This window comes from Sphaeramia orbicularis, chromosome 13 (genome assembly GCF_902148855.1).
Source record: "Sphaeramia orbicularis chromosome 13, fSphaOr1.1, whole genome shotgun sequence".
Lineage (NCBI taxonomy): Eukaryota > Metazoa > Chordata > Actinopteri > Kurtiformes > Apogonidae > Sphaeramia > Sphaeramia orbicularis.
Window position 1 is genome coordinate 23,271,568 of NC_043969.1, and position 12,493 is coordinate 23,284,060.

Below are 12,493 nucleotides of genomic sequence, written 5' to 3' on the forward strand. Positions count from 1 at the left end.
CAGTTGCTTGTTATTATTATTAGACTGTATTTAACGGAGTTTTTTTTAAACAAAAAGTTGTTTTGTTTGTGTATTATCTCCATAAGGTGAATAATAACTAGTATTAGAGTACATTAAAATGTGACATCAGAAAACATCAGATTCGCAGCACTTAAAAAAAAAAAAAAAATGTTCATAGTTTTCACAGTATATCAGTAAATACATGTTTCTTTGCTTCAAAAATTAAATGCATGGTGTCCAGCTAAGTGGACATTTTTGCAACTCCATGAAAAATAGGTTCTTAAAAAAAATGAAAGAGGAAAGAGGAATAAAAACACTTAAAAAAAAATCTTGATTAGGTTCTCATAATTCATGCATGAAAGGGTTAAGATTACAAAAAAAAAAAAAAAAAAAAATCTCTACCGGCTGAAAGTAATATTGTGACGTTCCTCTACACTTAACATTTCTTGAACTCTTTTGTGCATGCAATATAAAATGCACTGCAGTAACATGACACATTCACACCATTTGACTGTTAACTGGAATTTTTTTTGTCACTGGAATGACTTTTGCTTGGAGAAGACATTTGGTTCTGATAATTCATTATCATTAGTGTGCACACTTTTCCTGTATTTCCTTTTGTTTTATCTTAAAGAGGCTGACTGTTCCTTGTTCCTGAATCCTTAACCCATAAAGGCCCAAACATCTATCATCGACCAAAACCATCTACTGATCTAAACTGGTTCATATCTGCTGATCCACTAATCCTATCGATACATGTCAATAATTGGTGTAAAATACAGTTTGTCTTCTTTTCATGGTCATCACATATGACCCATTTGGACGTTCAGAGGCTCTGTAGTTACTGTGGAAACACCGTCATCTTCTACAATATTGATTCACCGGTAAAACCCATGGAGTTGGATCAATGACAGTGGATGGACGCAGTCAGTTGTTGATATATTTGCTGAAGAAGTCACTTTTTCTTCAGTTTTCTCTGATGTTTATATAATAACTCAACTTTACTCTGAGCTTTTATGAACTTTTACATTATCATTGAATTAAATATAAAAATATACATGATTTACACTGAAAAAACACAAAAAACAGGATATTATAATAAATGGTGATACATCACTTAAGGAAAAAAACATTTGGAAGTGCCACAAAAGCAGCACTGGGTCTTAATGGGTTAAAAGTAGCCTCATACTTTTACACTGTACTGTAGGAAGATCAGAAACAGTTACTACTCAGTTTACAGTGTCCTAGGGTTTAACCCAGTATCTGTTGATCAAATCTAGTTTATCCAAATCAGTGCACACTCTGCTTTGATAAAAATAAAATAAAAATACTGGACGAATGCACATGAAACATAGCTCCATCAGATCTTTTATTTCGCAAAACAATCACTACTTCAGTGTCCTGAACAGTTGCATGCTGTTCACCAACTTTAAAAAGCAGGATGAATAAATGAGAATGTATTTAAATTACCTGCTAAATAGAATTACCTGGTCTTAAGGAGATGCTGCAGCTTTACATACTAAGTTTATTTATGAAGCACTTTGCAAAACATTTGGAAAAAGTTTTAGATGGCACCTCAGGTAAAAGCTTTTTGCGTACTTATGTTTCATTTGAAAAAAAAAAAAAAAATCCTGAAGTTTGAAGACATAATTTCCTGAATTAACTGAAGTGGCAGTAAACCTTACACTGTTTTGACAATATTAACATTGGCTACATCAGAAATGAAAACTGCATGTTTCATTGTAACAGATGATTGACAAGCACTTCACACATATAAGTTTTTCAAGTATCTTAAGGAGACTTTAACAGTTTTCACAGAATGGATCAGCTCATCTCTTCCCTTTCTTTATTCCATCTTACTTTCAATATGAAAAGCGTCAATAATTTAATTTTTTTTTGTTTTAAAAGGATATCAAAGTTTAGTGGACATTTCATTGTGGCTTTACACATTCTGGTAGCAAAGCTCAAACATAAAACAAAAGCACATACGGACATAACGTAGAGGTGGTACGACAACATCCACACTTACAGTCTGGTGGTTGAACCCCATGTCGACATCCGCTGATATGAGAACAGTTTTCTTGCCTTTACATTTAGTGGACGGTTTGTGTGAGGTTAGTGTGCTTTTCGTCAGTCGGCTCAGAAAAATCACGTTTGAGATGTCAGACCCCGAGCAACATCTGCAAAAATACTTTTGCCATACACAAACATACATAATTAAATATTCCTAAAAAACATATTCAACAAATTATTACACAGTATAGAAAAAACAACATAAAGCCACTCGCTCTTGCTACAAATTTTTAAAGACAATACATAAAAAAAGGCAATACTAATGACATGGGGCGGTGCTGTGAGAGAGAAGACACAATGCCTCGTGTCTTGTCTAATCGCCTTGTAGCATGTGTAGCATGTGCTGTTTGGCTCCGTGTACAGATGGTAGGAGTCGAGAATGACTGTGAGTGAATGTGCGGCTTGTCGTCGTGTCTGGGAGTGGAGGGCCGTCGCCCAGACTAATGTGGGTATTTGTGTGTTGTGTGAGTCCAGTTCATTTGACGTGCATGTGTGTTTTCGAGGGGATGAGATGGCGTTTGGACCGCAGTTCGTCTTTCGCACTTTTTGCACAAGTGTGTTTGTTCCAGGTTTTACTTGATGAGATGGTAGGTGAGCCAGTACATGAAGATGGGCTGCGCTGCTGCTATAGACATAGTGAGGTACATCCTCAGCTGGTTTCTGGCTCCTCTCACCAGCCGCCCCTCTGCCGCTGCCTCGGATAGAAGCTTCAGACGCAGAGTTCGAATCTGAAAACAGAAAACAGTCAAGTATAGGATTTAGGGTCGCTCGATTATAGAAAAAACAATAATCACGATTATTTTAGCAATAATTGAAATCACGATTATTAAAAACGATTATTTGTTAAAGTTGTTTTTTTTTTCTTGCCAAACAATGTAAAATATACTCTTTAAACATTAATAAAGCTTTTAAACACTAAAACAAAGTATGTTCACTTTTGTACGAAAACAAAAAAAAAATCTTTGAACGCAAATAAGTATACTGTAAATTCAAGTCTGTTTCCTTTTGTAAACAAATAGTGCACTGGAATTAAACTGCTATAGACTTGCCATAGAACTGTAGCAATAGAAAAACCCCCCCAAAAAACTCTTGTAAAGTGCAAATTACAAATTCAAGTATGTTCAATGTAGTAGCGGCTCATGTAAAATGATGTCTTGAAGGCACAACACAGCGTTTATCCAGTGTATCCACCATTTGTCTGAAGCCCCAGTTGTCAGTGGTGTTAATGGAGCACATACCTTTAACCAGGTAATGGACAATGGATTCTGTTTTTCTTTTGGTGTCTCTCCGATGTTGATGAGTAGGGAATTGCAGCGTAAAGAGATTCGGAGATTGAAGATTGCATTGCGGACAAAGTTGTAGATGGAGTTGGTTTTTTTGTGTTTTGGTTTTTCATAAGATAATCATAAAGGTGGCGGTGGTTCAACTTCAGATGGTTAAAAAGGTTTGTTGTGTTAGCGGTCGGTGCGGACACAACTACGAAACACTTTTTGCACGTGGTGTGTTTTTGCTCTTCGTCTTCTTCATCAAACCCAAAGTGATTCCATACAACTGAATTTGACTTGCCTTTTTTGTTTACCAAGCACTTCTGCTGTGATTCTCCTGCCATTTTTCCAGACCACTAGGTACACCTTTCCTTGTGGGTGGACCTGCCGGCTAGCTGGCAGCTGTAGCTTAGAGGGGGGCGGAGCAAGTCAATGGTAGCTTGTGTGTGCATGAATTAAAACAACTCAAAATTAATAATCGTTTTTTCTCGATTACATAATTTTTGTAATCGTTGAGTGTAATAATCGAAATCGTAATTGAATTTTGATTAATTGCACAGTCCTAATAGGATTATTAAAAGATTGAAAAGCAGAGACCCCATTCCTATCTACTTGACATGTTAAATATATGACTAAGTGGAATTTCTCCTTATTACCTCCACCAAGGAGGTTATGTTTTTGCTGGAGTTGGTTTGTCTGTTTGTCTGTGTGCAAGATAACTCAAGTTATGGACAGATTTGGATGAAAATTTTCAGGAAATGCTGATACTGGCACAAGAAACAAATGATTAGACAAATGATGGCGATGGGAGGGGGGCACTGATCTGCCTTGGCGGAGGGCTGGGTTCACGGTTTAAGGTTCACTTTATCGTCTGCCGTGGGAGAAATTTGACTTGACACAGGCAAAAACAAGCTGCATTGCAACACATAAAACAAACCACATGCTACTAAAAACACATAAAATACGTGACATGTAATAAATAAAATAATATAAAGAAAAAAAGACCTAAAATACACCCATACCCCCCATACATACATCCCTTTGTACAGAACATTGGCTGCCTCCTTTTGATAGCTGCAGCTAACTGCTCATTAATGAGCTTGATTGAGAGAGGAATAAAAGAATGTTTAAAACAGCTGAACCAGCACAGCGGGACTCTGTACCTTCTGCCAGAAGTCAACAGAGCATACTCTGGAAACAGGGCATGTAATGAGTCTGAAAGAATACCGTTTGCCTGCCTAAAGGTGGCCTGTATAAAAAGTCTTGCGGCATGAGTGGAGCAGGGGTACCCATGATCTTACTCGCCTTCTTCACCAGGTTATGAAACTGAGTTTTTGATTTGACTCTTCAACGAGTGTGTGGCTGAGAACTCCAGTGACAGCAGACAAAAGGATAAAACTGTGTACACTTTTAAAGAATACTGTTCAAGATGCTACTACTCACCATAAAGACAAATATAGCAGCACAGCACCACAGTAAAGACAGATAATACGCTGGCCTTCCAAACAGCAGACCGGCTACTACACCAACAATCATCCTAGAAATTCACAGAAAACACAGGATAACTTCAAAACATTTGCATGTAAAAGAATGCAAACCTACAAGAAGGTAAAAGTCAAAAAGGTCATCAAAAACTTTTAACCTTACAAAAGTAGTTATTACTGAAGACTTAGAGGTGACATGATATTGAAATTGAAAAAGCTACATACCCAACATATTTGTATCCAGAGAAAGCCAACAGGTCTATGGTGGTGAGGTCGGTGTTTACAGTCACCAAATAGAGAGACAAAAGTACAGCCAGCACCTCCATGATCAGCCACACGAACGCTGAGCTGGCCTGAACTCCCAGCAGCTCTGGGGAAAATCTGTAAGGCCAGAAAATGATGTAGTCTACATAAATTTGGATGGTATCCATTATCTTGAATGGTCACATCAGTAGCGTAGTAAACACAGGAAAAAAACTGGACAATTTGGACATATGTGGACCTGTTCTGTGTGCCGAGGGCCAGTCCAGCCACCAGTATGTACGTGATGAATCCCATGGCAGGAATGTACAGATCAGGAGCATTCACGTCAAAGCGTGGAGCCACAGGAGTGTCCTGCTGGTAACTCACCTCCCAGTTCTGCAACAGACATCAACACATACTTATACAGGCCAAACCACAAAAAAGGTAGCACATTTTCGCACACACACATTTCAAAGCCTTTCTTAGTCTTCTGTTCTAATGTACACAATGTTTACCACTTGACAAGAGTCAACGACCATATTTGTCAACCACACAGGAACAGACAAAAAGCAGCACACATGACCACTCTGCTTGTGCTGAGGCTGGCTCTCCTGCTTATTGAATTTCACTACAGACAACAAAACATTAAATAAACAAACCAACTCATGGCCTATCACCCTTCACTAACAAAGGGGGTAACACACAAGACTTCTGAGTCATTTTTACAGAAGTGCCGTGAGTATAACAGAAATCTTTTGTTAGGTCTTCAGTTTAAAGTGAAATATAAATACAATATATTCAATATCTCTGGATCAAGAAGTAGAGTACCTAATATGTCTAATGAGAAAAGCTTCATGCAGAAACATACGTTGATCTTTGACAAATGTAAATGAAAAAAACAAAACAAACAAAAAAAAACCCCATGCACAAACCTACCTCATGCATATAAGGGAAAATGAGGAGACCCAGCTTCTTTCCTACATATACTGTATCCACAGCAAAGTAGTATTTCAGCTTAGAGATGGGGATAAACCTGTCAATCTGAAACAAGCACAGAATCCAGTTATTTCAACTGGCCTTCTCCACATTATCTCCCCTTTAGAGCCATTTTGTATACTTTTAATTAAGCTGTGACAATGTATTTAAGATGCTGGTCAGCAGAAGTGAAAGCTTACATTCTTATCCACCATTTCCCTTCCCTGTGATGCCAATGAGCTGCCATAAGCCATGGCCAGGTTAGACATGGGGTCTGACAACAGGGAATGGCCTGGAAACCCTTCCTGATGTCCAGCCTGTTGGTTCCTGCCAACATGAGATAACAATACAACACTGTTCAGCTGAAAGACACTGACCTTATGGATAGATCAATACTCAATCAATAATAAACATATTTTGCAATGGGCCAACACACTCTTTTACTATCAGTAGTTCTTGACTTGTACACAGCGTGGGTCAACAGCTTATCAATGCTCCCACCTGTAACCTGGCTGTGACCCAGGTCCACTGGTGTCTTCAAAAAGCTGACTGGTCTCTGATGAATCCATGGTGGTGTTTCTTGCACGTATATTGGGCTCTGGAGGACATTAATGTAAAAAGGAGAAAGGTTTATAACAGTATAAGATGCTAAACAATGGTTAGATCTGAAGTGCGGAAATCATCTGTAAATTTGTGGATGCATTAGTTTGTAGGAATTAATAAAGCAAAGCAAAGCAAAGCAAAAGTTACTCAAAAAGCAGAAAATCTGCACGCATTCATTACAAGAAACACATTATCCTGTTGAGCCCAGGCGTAAAGAATAGCCTACAATGATGAACTATGATCTAGAGCAGACATTTATTTCCGTCCATTTTTAGTAGTTTATTGTTAATATGTGACGTAACGCATGTAGTTGTTGACTTACATAAATATTGCACATCGTCACAAATTCTCTGCAGATTAAAAAGTTCTTTTCACAACATGTCCTGAGGGAAGGGCGATCACGGATCACCAGAGAACAATAAAATAAAAGCGCTGACTCGATTAAATGTGTGGAAACATGAATGAAATCGTCATTGAGACAAAGTTAAAGCAGGGCTGAGACCTGGATTTCCACATCTGAACTTCAATATAAACTGACAACCTTCAGCCTCCACCACAACGCAGACCTTTCAAAGGTTTACAGTTTAGTAGACGTACAGCATAAAGCACAAACACGGAACCGAAAATACCACAGCTCGGCTTCAACTCTTCATCTACATGCAAACCTTACAAAAAAGCACAGAAGAGACATTTATAACAGAGAATCTCAAGCCGGTAGCCAAAAAGTCAACGTTTACGCTACTTAGCTAATTAGCTTAGCCAAATCACAAAGTAGCTGGAGTTTCATTTAGAACATGCTCAAAAGGGGCCGACGACCAAATTACTCATAATTCCAAAATACTTTAAATCTTTTTTTGTATAACTTAAATGTTGGTGGTTGTTACTTTGTATTTTTAGTGTTGGATACCTGTGACAAGTTATTTAATCACACATTGCTAAAAGGCTAACATCACTCTTCAGTTGCGTTTACGTTAGTCCAGGAAACTAGCAAACAAAAGATGAGCAAAGGCAGCGAATAAGAGTGAAAACCCATTTGATCCATTAAATCACGTACGTAACTTACGCTGTCTGAACCCACTTTGAGCTGCAGTGTAATCCATTTGGACTAACTGGAGGGTGGCAGCTGGCTGCTAACTTTACTCCAAGTGCTTTAATTTAGCACCGGGGAGCTGCAGTAGTTCATAAAACTGACACGGAAGTGAATCCCTTCTTCTGTGCACCCAAAGGGGTTTAAAAAGCACTGCCGCCCTCTAGTGTCAAACACTGGGAAATGTAACATCAATGGAAACGTTCATGTTGACTTTTTATAGTCTAAAAAGTGTGGTGAAAGTCTACTCTTAAAGTGAAAAATTATTCATCTGTTGATGTTAAAGCTTAAATACCTATTTTTTAATCCAAAAGATGTGGTAAACTATCTTCAGGTTTCAATCAAATTTTATTTATATAGAGCGAAATCATAACAAAAGATTATCTCATGAGTTTCAGTACTGTGGACAAATGAATTACTTCTGTTTCATGATGAGCAGAATGGAGGCATTTAATAATTAATAATTTTACATCGCCACAATAATACTAGCAAATTAGGCTACTGGTATTATTATTATATATTTTTGTATTATTACAATTATTATTTCCCCCCTCACTCCCCCCTCTCTCTTTCTCACTTTCATTCACACCCCCCTCTTCCCCTTTTCCCTATCGCCCCTAACCAAGCTATATTGTTTAGTTGCTATTTACATTTATGATCTTTTTCATTGTAATATGACGTTGTCATTGCTATTTGTCAGTACTCTGTTGTTGTTGTTTTTGGTTTGTTTGTTTATTTGTTTGAGTTTCCCTTTGTTTATGTGTTGTTGTTTTTCTGTCCACATTGTCTTGTTAACAATCACTAATTAAAAAAAAATAAAATAAAATAATAATAATAATAAAAATAAAAATAATAATTGTACACAATTATATTTTAAAAGCTGGATGACAGGGCCTATAATAGTTAGTTGCCAATTAATTTCAGAGATTTCTCTCCTAGGATCATTCAGCTACAAAATCAGGTATTTTGGGACCCAACATTCATTTTTTTAAAAAATTTGATTTAGACACCCTACAAAGTTGGTGGCATACATCACAGATTTTACTTTAATGATTCTCTGTCTCAAGTTTCCTTGGCAGTAGATTGGCTCAAGAGGAAAAATGCATTTATTTATTAATTTTTTTTTTTTATTTTTGTGTTTATCAGATTCAGAGGCAATGTATTTAAACAGACACACACACACTTTTAGCATTTTTAGGGTAGATGTGTTCCAGTTATAGAATAACTGGTATTAGACTCAGTAGAGTAACTGTTTTTGAAATGGTTATTCAGGTCATCAGGTTAGAAAAACGTCCACAACATTGTCCTACATCAGACATGGAAATTACATAGTGTGAATCTGTGCATGAGTTGACTTTAACAGTCAGAAAAGAGTGAAAGAGTCATGTACAGTACATCTCTTTCAACAGTTATTTGATACACATATAAACAGCAAGTGAAACCATTCACAGACTGGAACTGCCACTTTCTAGCAGAAGTGATGAGAAATGGATGATGTTTGTTGTTATGATCAGAACATCAGTCATGGTGATGAATTATTTTCAAATTTACCTTCCTGGTGTGGCACATATTCAGGGTTCAGCCCTTGTAATTGGAATAAATCATATTATTTCCACCACAACCTGAGCTGATGGAAATGTCATTTGTGAACAAGTGCTTCCAGTTTTAAAACAACCTAGAATAACTTTATCTTACTTTTCTGAACTTTTTGTTGAGAAAATTCTGTAATACAGTGAATCCCAAAAGTGTCTAATTTTTTAAAACACTGTTAATGTCTAGACCTTACTGTCTGCACACAAGCTGTGATCAAAATGGAGTTACAAGAGACAAATATTTAGGTTTGCATGAGAAAAGTTCCAGCAAGCATATGGACCTAGACTATACATGTTACCTCCAACAGCGTAAACAAAACAGAATTTCCACACAGACAAGTTTGTCCAGTACTGATGAGTCATTCTCATAACATAAAAATAGTCTCAGGGCCTAAAAAATAAATATTGATATGTTAAAATAATAAGAATAATATAGAATATAAGATTAAAATAGGTTCTTTTTGGTTTTTCCAGACATGTTCTACTGTTTTTCCATTATATAACGCCAGAATACAGTTTTTTTTTGAAAATGCTGAAATCTGAAACCCTCAGCCTCTATGTTAGTTTTATGTCAATTTTGGGCTGGATAGATTACACTTTTTTTTTCTTTTTTACTTTTCATTATTCAACACTGATGAGCACTAAACTCACAAATTCTAGATTTTAGATTTTGGAGTAAAACTCCCTCAAGCTCTTTCCCTCTATTGGTGAGTGAGTGATGCTCATTAAAGAGGATGTTCAGGTGTTGAAGAGTTGAACACTGCATACACCCTGTGCTGGTTTCTGTGTTTTTAAGACATGAGTCACTGTCTTCTCTGATGAGATACAATATATTTTAGAATGTACCTTCCAGTGTCTAGTTTACTGGAAAAGATCATTAGTAAAGAGGAAGCAGAGAACGTCTTCATTACAGTCACATTAGTCCTGAATAGAATTACAATGGAATGCAACAGAAGTCGCACCCAAGCCTTCTACAAAACAGAAAGTATACGTGAAAAAGAAGTCAGCATAATAAGAGGACGGTTCAGTACTGTGTGCATTACTTCTTAAAAATCTGCTGAAGACGTAACGTTTGTTTCAGCTGTCAAATCTGCACAACCATGACTTATCAAGGTGATCAGCAACAGCAGAGACTGTGCCTTAGTCCCAGGAGCACAGGTAAGCAGTGGCTATTTCACATTTATTTCATACATTCTTTGTTTTGTGTTATTTGACTGGTTTTACATTATGATAATTTTTATTTACAGTTATTCTTTACGTACTACTGACATACCTTATCAGACATATGATATTGTTTATCTATATGTAGAAGGTATAATGGAAAAAATAAACTGCGGGGATAGTATAGAGTACATATATTTGTATCTCAGTAAACTATGCAAAACAAAACAACTACAGACAATAGATTTTTCAAAACGATGAAAAATCTTATTAATCAACATAAAAAAAATCTATATTTTATTTATTTATTTATTTATTACGGCTGTCAAAATTAACGCACTCACGCAGATTAATCCATCATCATGACTAATCTGATTAAAAATTGTAACACAATTAACCCATCTGCAGCACAGAAGGACTCTGAATGTCTCTGGCAATGCATTTAGGGCAGTTTGTCCAAGTAGAGTTAACGTCGCGCAAATGGGAAGTTGATCCAGTAGTGACAGGCAGCAGAACCAACCCATAAGGATGAAAGATACTAAACAGCACGATGGCCCTCTGGATGGAAATATGAGGATAAAAAACCCAAGATGGAACAGTTGTTTCAAGTTGATTTGTTGAAAGTGTATTCCCTTCTTTCTTGAGTCTGTTTGTTCATGCAAAATTAAATTAATATAGATTAAAAATGAATGATATTTAAACGTGATTAATCGAAATAGACAGACAGACAGACAGACAGACAGATAGATAGATAGATAGATAATCTTTATTTATATACTATACATTGTGCTTCTTGTCATGTCATTCCCACCTTGTTGACATGTTTTTGCATCTTATTTGTCTTGTTGTTTCTTCTGGTGTTGGTGACCCTAGAAAAAACAGCTCTTCAACTCATCTTGGGTCCAACCCTAAGTTGGAGAATCACAGAAGTGAAGGCTCTTTGACACTGCTGACTGGATGAAACTGAAATGACACTGAAATTAAAAATGACTTAGACCGCAGCTTATTAAAAATCTCACATTCTTTTCAGGTTTAAACTCAGATGATGAAATCCGCATCATTCTGATTGGAAAAACAGGCAATGGGAAGAGTGCATCAGGAAACACACTCCTGCAAAGAGAAGCCTTCATATCACGGTGTGCTCCACGTTCTGTCACATCAGAGTGTGAAAAAGCTAAAGGAATGGTGAATGGACGCAGAATTGCAGTGATTGACACACCTGGAATTTATGACACCAAGTACAAAGAGTATGAGGTGGTGACAGAGCTGAAGAAGTGCATCTCCCTCTCCTCCCCCGGGCCCCATGCATTCCTGATTGTCATAAAGTTGGACAGATTCACAGAGGAGGAGCAGAAAACAGTGGAACTGCTGCAGAAGGTGTTTGGTGACAAAGCAGCAGATTACTCCATGGTTCTCTTCACTAACGGTGATCAGCTTCAAAACACAACCATTGAAGAATTTACAAGTCAATGTCCAAAACTTACGCACCTCATTGCCAGCTGTAACGGCCGGTATCATGTCTTCAATAACAGAGATAACAATATCAGGCAGGTGTCTCAGCTGGTTAATAAGATAGAAAGGATGGTTATTACCAATGGTGGAGGATATTATACCAATGAAATGTTTCGGGAGGCTGAGAGAGCAATCGAAGAACAAAAAGAGAAGATTCTGAAGGCCAGTGAAGAGCAAAAACGCAGGGAAGAAGAAATCCTGAGAGCGAAACTTAAAGGAGATGAGCTGGACGCCAAACTCAAGTGGCTAGATGAAGAATATGAAAGAAAAGCAAGAGAAAAGGCTGAGAAGAAAAACAAATTCATCTACCCTGGTATGATTCTAACAAGTGCAGAGGTTGGTTTGGCAATCGGGGTGGCTGCAGGTACTGCTGGAGGTCCACTCTTCATGGGGATCGGAGCAGTGGTGGGTGGACTGGTTGGAGCAGCAGCAGGACTTATCGGACCAGCAGCAGTGGTGGCTCTCAAAAGCAAATGCACTACACAGTAAAACAGAAAG

The 12,493-nt window shown here is 37.3% G+C and overlaps 2 protein-coding genes across 3 annotated transcripts in view; one reads left to right on the plus strand and one right to left on the minus strand.

Moving 5' to 3' along the window:
* Window positions 1–1,348: 1,348 nt before the first annotated feature.
* On the minus strand, window positions 1,349–7,831 carry LOC115431350 (protein YIF1B-like). 2 transcript variants are annotated; one of them, XM_030151635.1, is made up of 8 exons: window positions 7,707–7,831; window positions 6,542–6,638; window positions 6,241–6,367; window positions 6,002–6,106; window positions 5,325–5,461; window positions 5,048–5,203; window positions 4,782–4,875; window positions 1,349–2,801 (listed from the first exon to the last, which is right to left on the minus strand). In XM_030151635.1, the coding sequence occupies exons 1-8, from the start codon at window positions 7,741–7,743 to the stop codon at window positions 2,646–2,648; spliced, it is 909 nt and encodes a 302-aa protein (XP_030007495.1). In that variant the 5' UTR covers window positions 7,744–7,831; the 3' UTR covers window positions 1,349–2,645. The 2 variants fall into 2 exon arrangements, with proteins under 2 accessions (XP_030007495.1, XP_030007493.1); XM_030151633.1 differs by having other exon boundaries at window positions 7,698–7,830.
* A 2,489-nt stretch (window positions 7,832–10,320) lies between these two features.
* Window positions 10,321–12,493, plus strand: part of LOC115431349 (GTPase IMAP family member 9-like) — a 2,871-nt gene continuing 698 nt past the window's right edge. The window contains exons 1-2 of the mRNA XM_030151632.1: window positions 10,321–10,480; window positions 11,514–12,493. The exon at window positions 11,514–12,493 is cut by the window's right edge and continues 698 nt beyond it. Coding sequence (XP_030007492.1) covers window positions 10,423–10,480; window positions 11,514–12,484 — 1,029 coding nt within the window. The 5' untranslated portion in view covers window positions 10,321–10,422 and the 3' untranslated portion in view covers window positions 12,485–12,493. The remainder of the gene's footprint in view (window positions 10,481–11,513) is intronic.